Below are 21,221 nucleotides of genomic sequence, written 5' to 3' on the forward strand. Positions count from 1 at the left end.
TCAGACTTAATAATGATAGGTAAGAAGCAAGATGATTATTAGCAGCACTTTATCCAGGCATAATGAGAGGGTAGATATCTACATGGAGAGCGAGTTGTGCTCATGCTGTAATCTTATTCATTTCTTTATTAAATGCTAATCTTGAAGGCAGGTAACTGCACTCATAATCCTAAACTGCATGTATTAGTACAGTTACCGAATAATGCACCCATGATTTTTATAGCAGCCATTGCTGTAACTGCTTGCTAAAATACAAATTCACCTTATGAGAAGGTTAATGGGACTTTATTAAAGTCAAGGCACTACATTAAACTATCTTCTGAAAAGAATGGAAGTTATTTTTTTTTTTAAAGCATGTGAGTTGTAACATTTCTATTGATGCAAGATATCCAAAACTATATTGGCTAATCCTATACAATTTGCATGTTTTCAGCTAGCATTGATTTTTAGGCATATTTGCCTGAATCCAGCTTGCATGGCTCAAGTAATAAGATACATGGGCATTAAATGATGCTACTTGTACCTTTAACATTGGAAAAATAGGCATTCATCTTTTTTTAAATTTGCGTTTACTGCAAAATGTTCCTTTCCCCAATCCCCTATTCAATTGCATTCCAAAAGTAAATAGAGAGTCATGCTTTCTCCAGCCTGTGCTGCAGACTGACAATGATCAGTTTATTAAAAAATTATCACACCGTGATTGAAATCATGTTCACTCTAAACCAATTTTCATATGTTGCACTTAATAAATAATCTGGAGGAAAAGGAGATAGGGAAGGTAGGGGAGATTCTCACACAGCTTTATAATTGTGCTCTTTTGACGGGGCAAATAGAAATGCAGTATCTTGATGTTGACTTTCATATATATTGATCTCATTAGTGCAGGTGAAGGGAAGTTGGAGAGCCTCTTCGTTATTGTTGATTCAATGGAAGCCAATACTACTCTTCCAGTGATGAAAATGTGGGTTTCATTATAATGAGGCTAAGTGCAATTCATCGTCAGATCTAACCAATTGGTTCCTCACATTCTCACTACAGGCTCCAAGCAGTCTTCTGGAAGCATTAGAGCAGCATTTGGCATCTCTGGAAGGAAAAAAGACAAAAGAATTCTCTGCAGCAAACAGGTGAGAATTATCACAATATTTGCAGCAGAAGGTTTATGTTTAAAGACATCAAAACATCCCAAGCACTTAACAAGAGTATTTATAACATTGATCCATAGCTGGAGATTTCAGGACAGATTACCTAAACTGGTCATAGTGATAAATATACATTGCCAGGGCATATAATGACAATTAAATTTACTGCCACATTAAATGCACCAGTACAGATTTTGATTAATAGTAGAGAAAAGTATCTGATAATCAAGACCACCAGACTTGTCCCAAGACATGGTCTATTGGGCAGCAGTGATTCCCTGCCCACGCAAATATATCTGAAACCTAGAATATGTGCAGTTAGCATCTTAAGGTCCTTGATGAATTCTGCCCCTGCAAAATCTTCCATGGAAGGATAAGTGAACCAAATTTAGTGCCTTCTTCCAAGTTCCGCTTTGGGGCTCTAGTTATACTCAATGTTCGGTGTTGTACAGCTCACATTGTTCATATCTCTGACCAAAGACTTGCAAAACACACATTCTGTTTTGAGCTGTGTCATGGTTCCCACCTGAGTTCTGTCAAGGAGGATACCAGGCAGAAATAAAATTGTAGCTACTGGACGTGCTCACTTGAATAAAAACATAGAACATAGGTGCAGGAGTAGGCCATTCGGCCCTTTGAGCCATTCAATATGATCATGGCTGACCATCTAAAATCAGTAACCTGTCCCTGCTTTTTCCCCATATCCCTTGATTACTTTAGCCCTAAGAGCTAAATCTAACTATCTCTTGAAAACATCCAGTGAATTGGCCTCCATTGCTTTTTGTGGCAGAGAATTCCACAGATTCACAACTCTCTGGGTAAAGAAGTTTTTCCTCATCTCAGTCCTAAATGGCCTACTCCTTATTCTTAAACTGTGACCACTGGTTCTGGACTCCTCAACATCGGGAACATCTATACTAAATCCTGGCAATATCTGGCTCTTGACTGGTCAAAGTGGAGAAGGACCTTTCAGGAAGGTATTGAAAACTTTGATGGATTTTTGAGCACACTGAAGCCTGGCTTAAGCGATGTAACAGTTGCACTACCTCATGAACATCTGTCCCATCTGTGGAAGACTGTGTGGTGGCCACATTAGGCTCATCAACCAACCCAGAACCCACTAACCAGCTTGGAAGCAAGTCATCCTCAGCCCTGCGGGACTGTTCAACATGATAATTAGCAAAATATGTTTTTACTCTTCTTCTCAAATTCTCTCACAATATAAGACAACATCCAGTTGGCATTCCAAATTGCTTGCAGTACATGCACGTTAATTTGGAATAATATGTGTACATGGACACCCATAACTCTCTAAACCTTTTAAAAAGTATTCTGTATTTTTACTTTTTCTACAGCCACATTTTTTTTACATTGTGTTCCACCTGTCTTATCCCCACCTGTTCATTTAACTTGTCTATAAACCCCACTGAAACCTGTCTGCATCCACCTTCCAACTTGGACTCGCTTTTGAATTTGTGGCAAGCTGGTCCCATCATCCAAATGAAATAGTTGAAGTACAAATTATCATGGATGGCATTGGCAGGAGCAGTGGTGACCAAGATGCTGAAAATTACATTTTTTTAAAGAAATCTTTAAATTATGTCCAATCTGCATCAAAATATTTGTATATGTGGCAATATCTGAGGATGAAATGGACTTCGCAGAGGCTGAATTTTCTGATACTTGCTCTAGACAAGTGTGAGAGATTTTGAATTAAGTGGTATAATTTTTTAGCATATCTCATACATTAAATATTTAACATTGATCTGCATGATTCAGTATTTCACAATATATTGTCTGGTCATACCACCAGATTTCTTCTAACCTGGCATTTGCAAAGTTTGACTAAAGACCAATGAACATTTTGTGACAATTGAAATCTCGTCAAATTTTCTGATTTCATTGTACTCGGCTACTGTGAAGGACACTGCTGTATTTTTAGAATTAAAATAAATAATTTTATAGAGCAAAATTAATAGTTTAAGACATGTATCTTAAATACCATTGAAAAATGTTGTGTCGGCTTTTTAACACGTATCATTGCCTCTATTCAATACTTCATTCAGTTCAGCTGTTAATGAAAAAAGGGATTCTTCAGTGCATGGTATTGCAGGGTTACAGTTTTTAATATGGCCAATATTACGAGCTGAAATAAACCATCAACTTTACTTTTTAGTTTCCTAATTTTATGTTAATTGATGCCGCTAATACACAATATGAAACACGGAGGCCAGTTAATTCTCACTGTCCTCAATTTCTTTACATTCTAGTCCTTACAAAATGAACTAAAGTACAAACTAAACTTGGTCATGTTTGGAAATAACTAGATTAGAAATAAAGCTGCAACCTGTCTCAGTGAATGTATTGACAGCACTATGTCAGCCAATGAGCCTTGATTTGAGGTGGTGTGTTGTAAAGCAAACAATGAATTGTACAGTAATGTCAATTTGCACGGAAAAAAATCTTTAAAGAGAAAATGCAAGCTAAATTGTCCACATCAATACAGTGAAGTAGTAGATGTACTCAAATTGCATATAAAATCACAAGCAGTAGTGTTGTAAACAAGCTTAATTGACAGCTTCTTAAATGTATCTTTCCCCCACTCCACAGAGCAACGACCCTATCGAATGCAGTCTCCACTCTTTCCAATACAGGGATGTCTTTGAGTAAAGTTGATGAGCGGGAAAAACAAGCAGCTCTGGAAGAGGAGCAAGCTAGACTACAAGCTCTCAAGGTATGTGGCTTGCTTCTCTATTCATCGTTTAACTATCTGTGTATAACCTGTATATCATACTATGCCATTCCGACATGGTTTATTGAAGCATTAACATTAGCTCCTTATTTTTGTATTTAGATTATATGGATATGCATTTAAATGAAAATGAACAGTGAAATGTTGCTTCAACATTCATTAGTGTCTCTTATTGCTATTTTAAAATTCTTAAAGCCTATTCTTTTTATCATTGCTTTGATCTTGGATTTGCTTTGGAATTGAGTGAAGGGATTGTTGGACTTGGGGGTAGATTTCTATGTATTTCAACGGAGTTGCAGTTAGAAGTCGGGATGAAGAAATCGAAAAAATAATTTAAGAAACCATTGTATATTTTACACACAAGTTAAATATTGTTTATTTTTATTTTCTGTTTTAATGCATCTTTTTAATTGGTTGGCAATATGTGCAGAACAAACTCAGAGCAAGATTTGAACATCGATCCACCAATTCTGAGAATGTTAATTTGGTAGCTACTGCTTTATCAATAATAACTGGCAATAAACATGCCCAGTAAATAACTACATTCTGTCAAAGAAAATGTCTAAAAGATATCTTAACTGCTTTTAAGTTAACAGTAGATTCTGAGTGAGTGTCTTGTTTCAGAAACTTAGACCTAAAGTTTAGACGTTGTTTTCTTCCCATTATTCTTTAACTATCATAGCTTTGTCAATCATCCTATAGACCTGAGTAATGCTGTAGCAAAATAACATCAATATATAAATGTATAGTTAGATGTGTAAATTACAAGAGTCTTGTATGGTTTGAATTTCAATAGTGTGGGATTGCTATGTCAAATTCAAAGGTGGATGCATTTAATTGAGCACTTAATCAGATTATTGGCTTTAACTGGACCTCTGATCATTGACTTTGATGGTTTTAATAGTTGCATTCCAATATTGAAGGTGCTAAGTTAAATGCAATGGTATTGTTGATCGAAGTTCAGAACATGCATCTTCTAATAAGGAGGAGGGATACGTATGGCAAAGTAAAGGAAAGTTGGATGATCAAAAATGTAAATTTGATCAAAAAGACAAAGGAAGCGTGTGCAAGGTTTAAGAGAATGGAATCAGAGCCTTTGAGGAATATAAAGAAAGAATGATAGTGGGCGACTAGAAGGGCCAAAAGGGGCCACAATAGGTTTGACAAGTTGGATGAAAGAAAATACCAAAACATTATATCTACTTTTTTTTTTAAAGGAGGGTTAGCAGAGAGAAGGGAGGACCACTCAAGGATAAAGGAAGGAATTTGTGTCTGGGGATGAAAGTGTGGTACTAAACTAGTACTTTACAACTGTTTTCACCAAGGAGAAGGACATTGAGGATCAGTGTGGAGAATGCTAACATGCAAAGGGCAGTTTGAGATTAAGGAGGAGGAAGTGTTAGAGGTCTTGAAGAGCATTGAGATGAATAAATGCCGAGGTCCTGATGGGATCCATCCTAGATTATTGGGAGAGGCAGGAGAGGAGCTTGCGGGAGCCTTGAAGAAGAATGTTCCATCTTCTCCAGTCACAGGTGGGGTCCTGGAAGACTGGAGAGTAGCTAATATTTTGCAGTAATATATGGCAAAAATATGCAAAACATTTAATGTCTAAATTAACATTTTAAATGGCGAGGAAATTAATTAATTTGCATATCCTTATAGGTCAAAACATATATCTGTGTTTGTTTAGTTTCAAATGATACAATGTCACTTCAGCTGGTTATCTATACTGTGATGTGTTTATATTGCTCATTTTGGTTCTGCTGCAAAACTTTTCAGTTCAATTACTGCAAACCAAGACTGACTTTCAGCCTGCGTTACTCCCCTTTTGGACATTATTTGGAATATTATTTTAGCGGGAAATATGGTACTGATGGCCAAAAAAAAATATTTATTCCCTCTTTATTTCATTACTTGTAGAAGTACTTGCCCTGGATAAAGTTATGCTGTGAGAACTTCTTGAATTGCACTTGTAGCGACGATGCTCCTGTTGTGGAAATTTAGGGTTTAGAGATACAGCGTGGAAACAGGTCCTTTGGCTCACCAAGTCCACGCTAACCGGCAATCGCCCATACAATACTTCTATCCTACACATTAGGGACTTTTTACAGAAGTCAATTAACCTACAAACCTGCACAACTTTGGAATGTGGGAGGAAACTGGAGCACCCAGAGAAAACCCACGTGGTTACAGGGAGAACTTGCAAACTCCATGCATCACCCATAGTCAGGATCGAACCTGGGGTATCTGGCACTCTAAGGCAGCAACTGTACCACTGCCATCCTAATTGTAATATGCTAGGAAAAATCACAAAATGGACTGTTGCTGAGGGATTTAATATATTGCCAGATTTGGTAAAGATGATAGATTTCCTACCTTAAAATATATTAGTGGCCCAGCTGGGTTCCTGGTAACTATTGCTGATACCACATGCAGTAATGTGACTGCTGTCATATTTGGTAACTTAAATGGGTGCAACCACTGCACCAACTGTGTTCACATTTGGCTCGGGTATATTCTCCATTGTAACCAAAGTGAGGCTCACAAGATAGTCCCATCTACTGCAATCCCTGTTAATTAGCAATCTTTATTTAATGATTGTCAGAACTGATAGCAAATTAGATTCATGATTTATGAATCTGATTTTAATTATTGGGTTGTAGTGATGTAAAACAATATATTATGATAGAATCTTATGATTTCTGATTTTTTTTTAAAGTTGCCAGTTGTGAAAGTAACTGAGCATTGTCCAGAGGCTGTAAATGGTTACCTAAATTCACATGGTCCCATTCAAATAAATAAAAGAGTCCATATGAAAAGTAGAAACAAGGATGTTGGTTTACAAACAAAAACACGCAGGGTGTGAGTTACTTAGCAGGTCAGACAGCATCGCTGGAGAACATAGACATGGCATGATTCAGGTCGGGACCCTTCTTCAGACTGATTGAATTTGTCTGAAGAAGGTCCCGACCTGAATCGTCACCTATCCATGTTCTCCAGAGGTGCTGCATGACCCGCTGAGTTACTCCAACACTTTGTGTCTTTTTCAATATGAACGTATTTGATTCTTTGGATCAAGAACATTTGTTGTCCACCCCTAGACTCAGTGTGAGTCCAGTGGGTACTCAGGAGATGAGTTGTGCTGGAATGGTGAAGCAGCGGTAGTGTTGCTGCCTTGCAGTACCAGAGACACGGGTTTGATCTCAACTACAGGTGCTGTCTGTACGGAGTTTGTACATTCCGTGACAGCGTGGGTTTTCTCGGAGATCTTCGGTTTCCTCCCACACTCAAAAAACGTACAGGTTTGTATGTTAATTGGCTTGGTATAAGTGTGAATTGTCCCTAGTGTGTAGGATAGTGTTAGCGTGTGGGGATCGCTGGTTGGTGTGGACTCGGGCCGAAGGGCTTGTTTCTGTTCTGTATATCTAAACTAAACTAATCTGACCTTGGTGTCACTGTGCATAGGCGCAGACCATATGAAAACACTGATTGGCAAAGAGGGCGTTGCTCATTATTTGCTTTCAAACACTGTTTCCTTCCATTGTATTTTGGAAGGGAAAATATGGACTACTCATTACTCCGAAAATAAGTATCTAAATGAGGACTGATGAGATATGGGAGGATAGATACAAAAATATAGACCATGTAAAAAAAAAAGTAACAAATGCTCGAGCTTATTTCTAGAAGGTCTTGAAAAGTAGAGAAGTTATACAAATCCTTGCATAGAGTACATTTGGAAGTTATTGTACAGTTTTGGTCATCATATCACAATAATGTTATGTAGGCATAAGAAGCCGTACAAAGTGAGATTCGAAGGATGATTCCAAATGAGAGGTTATACATGTCGAGAAAAAATTAACAAGCTAGTCACTACTCTCCTGATAAAAACAGTAGGCTAGTGACAAATCAAGTTAAGTTATGGCTAGATAGAGTGTTTCAAAGTATTTTGATTATCCCGAGATGGAACAAAATGAAAGCTTATCAATGTTGTCATCAAGTAAACAAATGGAGAATTCTGAAGAAATATCCTTGCTCCATGGTGAGAATGTGGAACTCACTGTTCAGGAGTAGTAAAGCATGAAGTATTGTATATAAAATGAGGCTGGAAAAGGGGAAGGGAATAGAGAGTTATGATGGTGATTAAAGTAAAAGGGGTTGAAAGAAGCTCAATTATCTTAAATACCTTAAAGAACCTTAAATACTTGAATGCATTATTCAGCTGGATATCATTTACTGTGGTAGACATTCTGAGTAGTGAGATAATTTCATTATGGAGAGCATTATGAACCAAGAAGATACATTTTTTCCCCACAATCTATACTTGGAACGTGAGAGTTTTAGAATACAATTTTTGATGGTGTTTTTTTTTAATAACCACATCTGTTTCTCCCCTTAATAACATCACCTGTGTTCTAGTCCAGGGATGTTAATGTTGTTTATCACACACCAACCTTGACCAATATCGGCTCAACTAACTCACATAAATTGAACTTGGGCCAAACCAAGGCTGCAAACCAACTAAAAACATGTAGTTTTGAAGACGATATTACAGTTTTTTAACCATTGCTTAATTGAAGAAACTAACCAGATACTGAAATAAGGAACTGCAGATGCTGGTTTACAAAATAAGACACAAAGTGCAAGAGTAACTCAGCAGGTCAGGCAGCATCTGTGGAAAACATGGATAGATAACATTTTGGGTTGTGGGTCCTTGTTCAGACTGGGAGCCTGAAGAAGGGCCCTGACCTGAAATGTCACCTATCTATGTTTTCCATAGATACTGCCTGATCCGCTGAGTTACTCCAGAATTTTGTGCCTGACCAGCTGTTGTTTGGTTGCAAGTATCCTGTCTCAGAATCTGAAATTGTGTGACCTTGGCTTAGAATCGTTCCCTCCAACGAGCAGTATCTAATCTGTAATCACTGTACATGTAGGCAAATGATGCTATTCCACGTGGACTTCTGATACAGGTAGGTAATATCCGTTATTATTTTAACTATTGGATTCATTTTTATTTACCCTGTGTGTATTTTTTATTTGCAAGGACATCATGAGAAATTTGACGACTCTCTTCTTAACAGGAGCAGCGGCATAAAGAGATACCAATGCAACCCCAGTCAGCAACTGCATCTACCACCGTGTCTCCGAGCTCCACATCAGGGAAGAGTATCAACACGTCGACAGCAGTTGATCTATTCGCAGTAGCCACACCAGTATCAAGTACTAACAGGTAAATATATTTTACTTTTAACCATAACTCATTCATAATAGGTGTGAATCATTAATCTTGTGTTACCAATTTAACTCCAGTTTGAGTTCACCTAATTGATCTGATTTGCATGCTGGGACTGTCAGTTCTTTGATATTTTTATATCAATATAATAATAATAATAATAATAATAAAAAAACAAAGAATAAAGCAAATTATCAGGTATTGAATTGTAAAAGTAAAATTAATCTTATGCCATCTTTTGTGCAAATAAGGCATGACCTGTTTAAGAAATTAGTGTTAGAATAGATATTAAAATGTAACGGGCTTACCTGAAACAGCACGGCAAGATTACCCAGCGCTTCGATCAGTCTTCTACAAAAGGAACTGTGCACTCGTACATGGACCTAAAAAAAAATAGCTGCTTGAATATTGATTTCTTCCATATTCAGATTCAGATTCAACTTTAATTGTCATTGTCAGTGTACAGTACAGAGACAACGAAATGCAGTATTTCCTATCGAATCTGGTAAACGTGTTTCCTCTCACCCAAAAGACGTGTGGGGGGAGAGTAGTCTGAATTGGGTTGTGAGATTCCTTGATCTCATCTCACACATGTAGTCCTTTCATGGTTATTTAGAATTCGGTTGAGCATGAGTGACAGTAGTTTGCTGAACAGGAATGAAGTATGCAGTAGACTAATACTTTATTTCAAACTTTTTAAAATCTAGTTTGTTTTAAAAAAACATTGGATCTGATTTGTTATCTGCTATGATTTTTATCTCTTGCTGATCTTTGTAAAAAATATTTTAATGCACTACCTATTGGCACAATTCATGCGGTGGAGAAGGCCCTGTGCACCTTGGGCCTAGTTTCTGGAGCTTAAGAATGGTGACGAAGGCTGTTCAAAACATGGAAAGCTTTGAATTTTACTTCTCAATGGATTCAGTATGTCAAGAGTCAAGAGTGTTTTATTGTCCTATGTCCCGGACGGGACAATGAAATTCTTACTTGCTGTAGCGGAGCGGAGGGTTGTTATCTCCGGTTTGCTTCCAGTTCCTCGTGCTGGCGAGAGCAGGAACAGGGAGATACGGGACCTGAACGTGTGGCTGAGGAACTGGTGCACGGGGCAGGGATTTAGATTCTTAGATCACTGGGATCTGTTTTGGGGTAAGGGGGAACTGTACAAAAGGGACGGATTGCATCTTAACAGGTGTGGGACCAGCATTCTGGCAGGCAGGTTTGCCACTGCTACACGGGTGGTTTTAAACTGAATAAGGGGGGTGGGGTGTCGAATGGGCTAGTGGAGGATGGAGTTAAAGGGAAAGGGTTTCTTAAATGTGTGAGCGTAGAGACAGGGGGGTGTAAAATTAGGGTAGAAGCAATAGGTAGCAAGGTGAAAAGTAAAAGTGGCAGGCCGGAAAATCCAGGGCAAAAATCAAAAAGGGCCACTTTTCAACAAAATTGTATAAGGGGTAAGAGTGTTGTAAAAACAAGCCTGAAGGCTTTGTGTCTCAATGCAAGGAGCATTCGTAATAAGGTGGATGAGTTGAATGTGCAGATAGCTATTAATGACTATGATATAGTTGGGATCACGGAGACATGGCTCCAGGGTGACCAAGGCTGGGAGCTGAACATCCAGGGATATTCAATATTCAGGAGGGATAGAGAGAAAGGAAAAGGAGGTGGGGTAGCGTTGCTGATTAGAGAGGAGATTAACGCAATGGAAAGGAAGGACATTAGTTTGCAGGATGTGGAATCGGTATGGGTAGAGCTGCGAAACACTAAGGGGCAGAAAACGCTGGTGGGTGTTGTGTACAGGCCACCTAACAGTAGTAGTGAAGTTGGAGATGGTATCAAACAGGAAATTAGAAATGCGTGCGACAAAGGCAAAACCGTTATAATGGGTGACTTCAATCTACATATAGATTGGGTGAATCAAATTGGCAGGGGTGCTGAGGAAGAGGATTTTTTGGAATGTATGCGGGATAGTTATCTAAATCAACATGTAGAGGAACCAACGAGAGAGCAGGCTATTTTAGACTGGGTATTGAGTAATGAGGAAGGGTTAGTTAGCAGTCTTGTTGTACGTGCCCCCTTGGGCAAGAGTGACCATAATATGGTTGAGTTCTTCATTAGGATGGAGAGTGACATTGTTAATTCAAAAACAATGGTTCTGAACTTAAAGAAAGGTAACTTTGAGGGTATGAGACGTGAATTGGCCAAGATTGACTGGCAATTAATTCTAAAAGGGTTGACGGTGGATATGCAATGGAAGACATTTAAAGACTGCATGGATGAACTACAAAAAATGTTCATCCCAGTTTGGCAAAAGAATAAATCAGGGAAGGTAGTGCATCCGTGGATAACAAGGGAAATCAGGGATAGTATCAAAGCGAAGGATGATGCGTACAAATTAGCCAGAAAAAGCAGCATACCGGAGGACTGGGAGAAATTCAGAGACCAGCAGAGGAGGACAAAGGGCTTAATTAGGAAAGGAAAAATAGATTATGAAAGAAAACTGGCAGGGAACATAAAAACTGACTGCAAATGTTTTTATAGATATGTGAAAAGAAAGAGATTAGTTAAAACAAATGTAGGTCCCTTGCAGTCAGAAACAGGTGAGTTGATCATGGGGAACAAGGATATGGCGGACCAATTGAATAACTACTTTGGTTCCGTCTTCACTAAGGAAGACATAAATAATCTGCCGGAAATAGCAGGGGACCGCGGGTCAAAGGAGTTGGAGGAATTGAGTGAAATCCAGGTTAGCCGGGAAGTGGTGTTGGGTAAATTAAATGGATTAAAGGCCGATAAATCCCCAGGGCCAGATAGGCTGCATCCCAGAGTACTTAAGGAAGTAGCTCCAGAAATAGTGGATGCATTAGTAATAATCTTTCAAAACTCTTTAGATTCTGGAGTAGTTCCTGAGGATTGGCGGGTAGCAAACGTAACCCCACTTTTTAAGAAGGGAGGGAGAGAGAAAACGGGGAATTACAGACCAGATAGTCTAACATCGGTAGTGGGGAAACTGCTATAGTCAGTTATTAAAGATGGGATAGCAGCACATTTGGAAAGTGGTGAAATCATTGGACAAAGTCAGCATGGATTTACAAAAGGTAAATCATGTCTGACGAATCTTATAGAATTTTTCGAGGATGTAACTAGTAGCGTGGATAGGGGAGAACCAGTGGATGTGGTGTATCTGGACTTCCAGAAGGCTTTCGACAAGGTCCCACATAAGAGATTAGTTTACAAACTTAAAGCACACGGCATTGGGGGTTCAGTATTGATGTGGATAGAGAACTGGCTGGCAAACAGGAAGCAAAGAGTAGGAGTAAACGGGTCCTTTTCACAATGGCAGGCAGTGACTAGTGGGGTACCGCAAGGCTCAGTGCTGGGACCCCAGCTATTTACAATATATATTAATGATCTGGATGAGGGAATTGAAGGCAATATCTCCAAGTTTGCGGATGACACTAAGCTGGGGGGCAGCGTTAGCTGTGAGGAGGATGCTAGGAGACTGCAAGGTGACTTGGATAGGCTGGGTGAGTGGGCAAATGTTTGGCAGATGCAGTATAATGTGGATAAATGTGAGGTTATTCATTTTGGTGGCAAAAACAGGAAAGCAGACTATTATCTAAATGGCGGCCGACTAGGAAAAGGGGAGATGCAGCGAGACCTGGGTGTCATGGTACACCAGTCATTGAAAGTGGGCATGCAGGTGCAGCAGGCAGTGAAGAAAGCGAATGGTATGTTAGCTTTCATAGCAAAAGGATTTGAGTATAGGAGCAGGGAGGTTCTACTGCAGTTGTACAGGGTCTTGGTGAGACCACACCTGGAGTATTGCGTACAGTTTTGGTCTCCAAATCTGAGGAAGGACATTATTGCCATAGAGGGAGTGCAGAGAAGGTTCACCAGACTGATTCCTGGGATGTCAGGACTGTCTTATGAAGAAAGACTGGATAGACTTGGTTTATACTCTCTAGAATTTAGGAGATTGAGAGGGGATCTTATAGAAACTTACAAAATTCTTAAGGGGTTGGACAGGCTAGATGCAGGAAGATTGCTCCCGATGTTGGGGAAGTCCAGGACAAGGGGTCACAGCTTAAGGATAAGGGGGAAATCCTTTAAAACCGAGATGAGAAGAACTTTTTTCACACAGAGAGTGGTGAATCTCTGGACCTCCCTGCCACAGAGGGTAGTCGAGGCCAGTTCATTGGCTATATTTAAGAGGGAGTTAGATGTGGCCCTTGTGGCTAACGGGATCAGAGGGTATGGAGAGAAGGCAGGTACGGGATACTGAGTTGGATGATCAGCCATGATCATATTGAATGGCGGTGCAGGCTCGAAGGGCCGAATGGCCTACTCCTGCACCTAATTTCTATGTTTCTATGTTTCTATGTAGCACAACAGAATATGTGAATATATAAACATTATATATAACGTGGGGGGGGGAAAAAAGTTCAATAAATAACAAATATAGTGCAAATAACAAATAATATAGTCTTTTGCAGTTCAGAGCTCATCGCTTATTTGTTGTGTTTAATAGCCTGAAGCAGCATGCAGATATAAATTGAAACCAACAAAAATAGGCTTGGTTAACTGCTGAGCTCTACCTCCTGCATTTGCAGTGTCAACCTAGAAGTGTAAGAAATATTTCATTCTAATATTTTATGTTAGAAATCTCACGTGACATTAATTTGGAACTTTTTGGTTTCTTGTCCAGTGCACCCAGTCTTTCCAATGATATCTTCAATATGCAGTCAGCTTTTGTGCCAACAGTGCAGAGTACCCCAGCAATATCGACCTCAGCCAATGCATGGGGGGGTAAGTTGTTCTTGTATGCTTTAATGATTATTTTGACACCCTCCTCATTTTGGTAAGAAATATACGTGTGCTGCTTGTTCTTGAAGTAGAATTAATAGCATTGTTTATTTCACATTCATGTATCATTGTGAATTTTTACAGTACAAGATTCTGTGCAAAGATTGTAAACTAGCCCTGCTGGATCTACAATCGTAAATCTAAACAGTTTTAAGCTGTCAGCACATTATCCCAGAAAGGGTGTATTTCAATTACACTTGAGAATACTTAAGATTTTTGTTATTGCAATGCCCTGCTTCCAACTTCGATTTTTCCAGTCCTGTGTTCGGACATCTTCTTTATGCAATTTCTATCATTTTTTTTTTCAAGTTTAAAAAAAACCTGTTTTGTAGCTTAAGTAAATGCAAATTATTTTTATAAATGGTACTTGTAAAGGATCCACGCAATCTTTTCCACACCCTCCAATGTCATCCATTCTGGTAGGAAAGGGAATTTTCACACTCTTGCATGTCATAATTAGCCCAAGAAATATTGTTCCTTTGTTGGTTATGTTTGGCCTTCTCACCTCTGTTCGCAGAAAGTTTACAAAAAGTTCAGAAAACTGCAAATGAATTGTTAATTTCTGAATCGTGAGAATTTTATTTGACTTTTGCAACGTAAATTCCAAAAAAAAAAAAAATCAAATCCTGATTCCTGGTCATTCTCACTTAGCTCTTATTTCGAGTATAGATCTTCGGATTAGGGGGTAAGCACTTTGCAGTATTTTAGATGTGCATTTAAAACAGACACATATGCACTGAGGTGCTTTTTCTTTAGTAAAAAGATTTGCAACTTATTAATGTCTGAAATACTTGGGATACCATAAGGATACCAAAAATCACCACAAAATGTATGTTATTTGCTACTGAAGAGCTTCTAAAAATGGATCCCTTTTGAACACAATCATTCAAGTATATTTCATAAATTGGACATTCACCATTCAATAAATGTTATAGAAAATAATATAATAATATTGCGTGCGTGTGTGTCACTTGTAGTGTTATTTGTCTCTAAATGGAAGCTTGGAAGTGTTAATGATTTGTGGCACACATCGTATCTGATAGGTACTGCTGACCCGTTGTCTAAAGCATAGAATAATCATCAGTGGAACATAGTATTCTTGTCATGTGGCTCAAGTTTATCCATCTTAACCAATGTTAATGCTCATAAGGAGTTGAGGAATCTCAGGTTAGTGAGTTCTTGCACAGTAAATCCGATAAATGTTTGCTACTTTTCTCAGTTCATTCTTCAAGGAGGATGTATTTTTTCACCAAAGACTTTAACTCAAACTGATTGAAAGTTTGCATTTCAGTAAAATCATGAATGGTGCCTAATCTGGAGAAAGTAATAAATGAAGAGTGTTTTAAGGACCTTTTAACCATCATTTAGTTTCCAAATAATGCTAAAACAGTTATCTATGCAGGTAGAATTTCATAATACAATCCCTGTTCATATCATATTATCAAAATAAGATTTGGAAACTCCCAAGGGGAAAATATCGGCAATTTAAACAATCATGTGATCAGTCATGTAACCTGTTTGGCATGACATTCTACGTTGCAAAGCTATCCAGAGCCACGTGACAAGTGTACTGGGTTCCACTGGTGACCATTCTATGCTTTAGACAGCGAGGCAGCAATAGATATCGGATTGTAGAGCATGCCACAAATTAGCATTGACCGCTTCAATCTAGGCTTCCATTTAGAGGCACGAGTGGCACGATGGACAAAAACAATGCAATAAAAATCATTTGTTTTGCAATCTGACATCATGCCTGAGGACATATTAAACTTCTAATGATTTCAACAAGTAAACGTGTTAGTTAAGCAAGACACAAAATGCTGGAGTAACTCAGCGGGTCAGGCAGCATCTCAGATTCAGATTCAGATTCAACTTTAATTGTCAGTGTACAGTACAGAGACAACGAAATGCAGTTTTGTCTCTGGACAAAAGGAATATGTACGTAAGAGGTCAGAACCCTTCTTCAGATGAGTTGTGCAATTGTTTTGTGTTTGAAAAGCCATATTAAATCAATTGAAAATCAGAATAATTTGAAGAACTACAATGTAGGCTTTTCACCATCTATGGCATCCAGATATAGAACAATAATGTAATACAATTTTGTGCACGTTTTGAAAGTAAATTTATAAAGCATACTCTACATAAATCTAAGCTGCACAAGTTAGACTATTTTATAGGAGTCCTGATATTCAAATCAATGCTCATTGAAAAGGCCAAGGAATTTTAAGAATAATTCGAGCCTAACTGAATCATGTGCCTTTCTGGCAGCTGTTTTCTTGCTTCAAAGTCTGTCGAAGAATAAAACCACTAGAGGTGTAAGGCTAGCATAATAATAGATCATGAAGCAGCAAAGGAATCTTGGACCTACTTCAATATTTTTAGCTACAAGAAAATATTTCTCTCCAGATCAAACATTCAACACTAATGAAATGGGACAACCTACAATAAGAAAGACACAAAATGCTGTAGTAACTTAGCAGGTCAGGCAGCATCTCTGGAGAAAAGGATCTATCTTCGCTGTAAACCAGTATCTGCAGTTCCTTCCTACACAACCTGGAATACTTGCCTGCTTTTCTTGCTGCAGTTGTGAAATGACTGCCGCTGGATTTCAACAATACAAAAATGGAGTAACTGCTCTAACATGTGGCACTGTTGTGGGATCTCATTGATTAAAACATTTTACCATTGGAAGGCAAAGGTAAATTGATAAAGACTATTTTTCATAATTGGTTTAATTGTGCCTGCTGTTCTTCAAGAAAGTGCAACATTGTAAATATGTTCTCTTGCTGAGCAGCTAATTTACAAATCTCGCCAATCTAACTTGGCTCTTGGGGATATATTTACCATCTTCTTGCCAACTAACATTACATCTTTGATGCAACTATGGACCAAGATATAGAAATTATTTTACTGGATAGATATGTTAAAGGAAGCTGACAACACTTAGAGATTCATGGCAATGCTTCCCCATCATTCTGCAGCATTAAATGAGATGTTGTATTAATGTAAATGCATACATAGGATTCAGTCAGACTTGATGAGTTTAGAGAAAATTGTAGCCTCACTCATGTTCACTGAAGCATCTTTTGATGGAGAAAATTTGGAGTATTTTAATGTTCAGTGCTAAAAAAATGCATTGTTAACATTGTGAAGCACGTTCCTGTCACAAATTCCCCGTTCTTTTTGGATGGGACAACAGGGGATTTTTGTTTTTGTTTTGTCAATTTACGCCAAGGCATGGTTGGGTATAGAATTTGTTCATGACAGCTGCTGACACTTTTGAAGCTTGGAACAAACATTGCAGCCTAGATTTCTGCACTGATTTGCTGGACTCAACCATTGTTGAGAATGGCAATGTTGATGGAACTGCCTCTTGCTGTGACTTGGTTAATTTACTACTGCCATATGTGTATGACCTTTCTGCAGAAGGTACTTGAGGTAATTTGCTTTATTTAAACATATAACTGATTTTCAGTCATGACTTTAAATATGAATATACTATATAGTTTATTATTAACAGCACATAGAGATTATACTGTACAATATCAGATTCCTCACAGAATTTCTACTGGTCCCTTCTCAAGAGCCAAAGATATTCATCTCCCATGTGTAGGAAGGAACCGCAGATGCTAGTTTAAACCAAAGATAGATAACTCAGAGGGTCAGCAGCTTACAACCAAATGGTATGGATATTGAATTATCTAGCTTCAAGTAACCCTTGCATCTCCTCCTCTCTCCATCCCTCCCCCTCCCAAGTCATACCAGCTTCAAAGTTGAGTCTCATTGTCTATACTCGTTTCACCAAGGCTACAGGTGACAATGGTATGTTTCCTTTATCATCGTTACCTTTTAGAATATATTCCATTCATTTGTTCTATAACTCACCACATTACCGTCTGTAATTCTCTCGTTTCCCTTTCCTCTGATTCTCCGTCTGAAGAAGGGTCTCAACCCAAAATGTTACTTATTCCTTTTCTCCAGAGATGCTGTCTGACCTGCTGAGTTACTCCAGCTTTTTGTGACCTACATTCGTGTTGCCTCTAAAGCATTGCGCCACCCACTGGTCAAAGAAGCTATTCTAGTTTTAACTCATTTTGAACACCAACCACTTAGCAATGTGCCTCCTTGTGAAATTACTTTCAGTGAATCAGTTACAAGCCTGCAAACGGATTTCAAAATTGATTTGACAACTTAAATAACTCAATTTAAAAAAAAATAAAAGTGGAATTTCTAGAAATATTACAAAAGAGAATGTTTTGCTGAATTTGAGCCAGCAGGCTTAATTAAAGATTTTGTTTATCTTTGGCTTCTTCCTGGTGGTGAATATAATATATTCAGATAATATACACCTGTATTTAATTATAACTTGATTATGGAGAATGTGTCACATTAAAATGCTAATTGTAACTTTCTTGAATTGACAACGCCTTTCTCAAATATTAGAAAAGGTTAGTGAGTGGGAAAAATATAATTTCTTGAATAATTATCATAAAATGCCAGAAAGTATAATGGCATCCTGAGCCAAACTTTGGCTATAGGCTTACAGAAAAAGTACTGTTGATGTTCTCAGGTTTTATCTGTTTTCTACCTTGTTATGATGGTCTTTCTTCACATTAAGTGGGTCTGTGTATAACACAACCCAATGACAATCTCAGAAAAGATGAGGGTCTCAAAACCAGCACTGTTGCCCCATTACCTTCCTCAGTCTTCATCACTACACCTCACCTCCAACAAACTTCCCATGGAAACGGAGTTGATATTCAGAACTAATGGGGAAAATGTTCAACCTATGTCAACTGCACTCGAGAACCAAGGTTACCAAGTTCAACACTCAAACTGCAGTGTACAGGCATATTTACATTTGCACATGGTTGAAGGCCAAGTTCCAAGATGCCTTTAACTCATTCACTGAAACGTATTGAGGAATGAGCTTTACACACAACATTCAGAAGAATAAGGTGCTTCTGCTGCATCACGGTTTTCTCCAGTAATAAAAAATTGCAATTAAACCCTGGAAAATGTGGATCACTTCAAATATATATTAATTTACACTCATTTAAACAATACTAGCGATTAGCATGGAACTGAGCATTTACAAACTGGAAGCCTGATGATAGTATGCAATGCTTTAATGATGTGCTGATTAAAATGCAAGTTTAAAAAAATTATAACTGAATAATGCAAGATAATGAACTGCAGAAAATATGTCACCCTGCATTATAAACAAACTTAAAGGTTTATTTCAGATGCATTTTCTAGAAAGTGTAACAGCGTTATTATTTTGACTGGGGGTTCTGGTGCTATTTTTTTTTCAGGTCTGCATAAATTGGGTTTGAATCTAAAGCTCTTTGTGGGGCTATTAGTTTGTGTCGAACAAAATGGGTTATTATTGTAGTGTTTGTTTTCCTCTCTCGTATTCTTATTCCAGTACATTTAATTTTTTTACATCCCTTTCAGATCGTCTTTCACAGCCAATGGAATACTTACGATGTTTAGTCATTTTTCTAATGTAAGATGTATGGTGACCAATTTCCCCATGCAATCACTCAAAATGACATTCTGTCAATGACCAGATAATGTTTCAGTAAAATTAATTGTGAAGTAAATATGGCCCAAACATCATGCAACTCCCCTGTTCTTCAAAATAATGAAATGGGATCTTTACATCTACTTGACTGAGCATAAAGCATTGATTTAAAGTCTATTGTAAATTAATAGTAATCCAAAAAAATGCTGCTTTCCTGTGTTTATTTTTAATCATTAAAAGTATAAAGAGCCTTTATACAAAAAAAAGGCAAACAAACAAAATACAAAGAAACAAACTTTATACAAACAATAAACATTTGCATGCTTTATGTGGCGTTTTCACATGTATAAAGATCAGCACCTATTTAATGAAGTGCCAAAGGCTTATTATCCATAATGTCTGTATTTCTTTTCCAGATGTATTTAACTCCTTTGCTGAACCAAGTCCTGCTACATCTACAAAAATTGAACATTTTCCTGAGGCAGACATGTTTGATGCAGGTATCTAATATGTATATAATAATTAGTGTAGTGATGACTCATAGAAAATAGGTGCAGGAGGAGGCCATTTGGCCCTTCGAGCCAGCACCGCCATTCATTGTGATCATGGCTGATCATCCACAATCAGTAACCCGTACCTGCCTTCTTCCCATATCCCTTGATTTCACTAGCCCCTAGAGCTCTATCTAACTTCTTTTTAATTAATCCAGTGAACTGGCCTCTACTGCCTTCTGTGGCAGAGAACACCACAAATTCGCAACTCTGGGTGAAAACGTTTTTTCTCATCTCAGTTTTAAATGGCCTCCCCTTTATTCTTAGACTGTGGCCCCTGGTTCTGGACTCCCCCATCATTGGGAACATTTTTCCTACATTTAGCTAGTCCAGTCCTTTTATAATTTTATACGTTTCAATAAGGTCCCCTCTCATTCTTCTAAATTCCAATGAATACAAACCTAGTCTTTCCAATCTTTCCTCATATGACAGTCCCGCCATCCCGAGGATTAACCTCGTGAACCTATGCTGCACTGCCTTAATACCAAGGATGTCCTTCCTCAAATTAGGAGACTAAAAATACACACAATACTCCAGATGTGGTCTCACCGGGGCCCTGTACAACTGCAGAAGGACCTCTTTACTCCTATACTCAAATCCTCTCATTATGAAGGGCAACATGCCATTAGCTTTCTTCACTGCCTGCTGTACCTGTGTGTTTACTATCAGTGACTGGTGTACATCTCGTTGTACTTCCCTTTTTCCTAATCTGACACCGTTGAGATATTAATCTGGCTCCTTGTTCTTGTCGCCAAAGTGGATAACCTCCCATTTATCTACAGCATGGGAACAGGACCAAGTACCATCAGCCTTGCACCTGCCCACTCACTCAACCTGTCCAAGTCACCCTGCAGCCTAGCACCCTCTTTGCAGTTCACAATGCCACCCGGCTTTTTGTCATCTGAAAATCTGCTAGTGTTACTTTTAATCCCATCATCTAAATCATTAATATATATTGTAAATAGTTGCGGCCCGAGCACCGAGCCTTGCGGCACACCACTCGCCACTGCCTGCCATTCAAACATGGACCCGTTTATTCCTGCTCTTTGTTTCCTGTCTGCCAAGCAATTCTCTGTCCATGTCAATACCCTACCCCCAATACCATGTGCTTTAATTTTGCCCACTAATCTCCTGTGTGGGACCTTATCAAAGGCTT

At 38.4% G+C, this 21,221-nt stretch overlaps 1 protein-coding gene across 5 annotated transcripts in view; it reads left to right on the forward strand.

Moving 5' to 3' along the window:
• LOC116979152 (phosphatidylinositol-binding clathrin assembly protein-like) overlaps window positions 1–21,221 on the forward strand; it is a 92,414-nt gene that overhangs the window by 50,988 nt on the left and 20,205 nt on the right. For 4 of the 5 annotated variants that reach the window (XM_033030668.1, XM_033030669.1, XM_033030672.1 and 1 more), the window contains exons 9-14: window positions 1,039–1,124; window positions 3,750–3,873; window positions 8,826–8,861; window positions 8,973–9,121; window positions 13,830–13,930; window positions 19,931–20,014. In XM_033030668.1, coding sequence (XP_032886559.1) covers window positions 1,039–1,124; window positions 3,750–3,873; window positions 8,826–8,861; window positions 8,973–9,121; window positions 13,830–13,930; window positions 19,931–20,014 — 580 coding nt within the window. The remainder of the gene's footprint in view (window positions 1–1,038; window positions 1,125–3,749; window positions 3,874–8,825; window positions 8,862–8,972; window positions 9,122–13,829; window positions 13,931–19,930; window positions 20,015–21,221) is intronic. The other variant, XM_033030670.1, reaches the window with a different exon arrangement.

Source organism: Amblyraja radiata, chromosome 12 (genome assembly GCF_010909765.2).
Source record: "Amblyraja radiata isolate CabotCenter1 chromosome 12, sAmbRad1.1.pri, whole genome shotgun sequence".
In the NCBI taxonomy this organism is placed as follows: Eukaryota; Metazoa; Chordata; class Chondrichthyes; order Rajiformes; family Rajidae; genus Amblyraja; species Amblyraja radiata.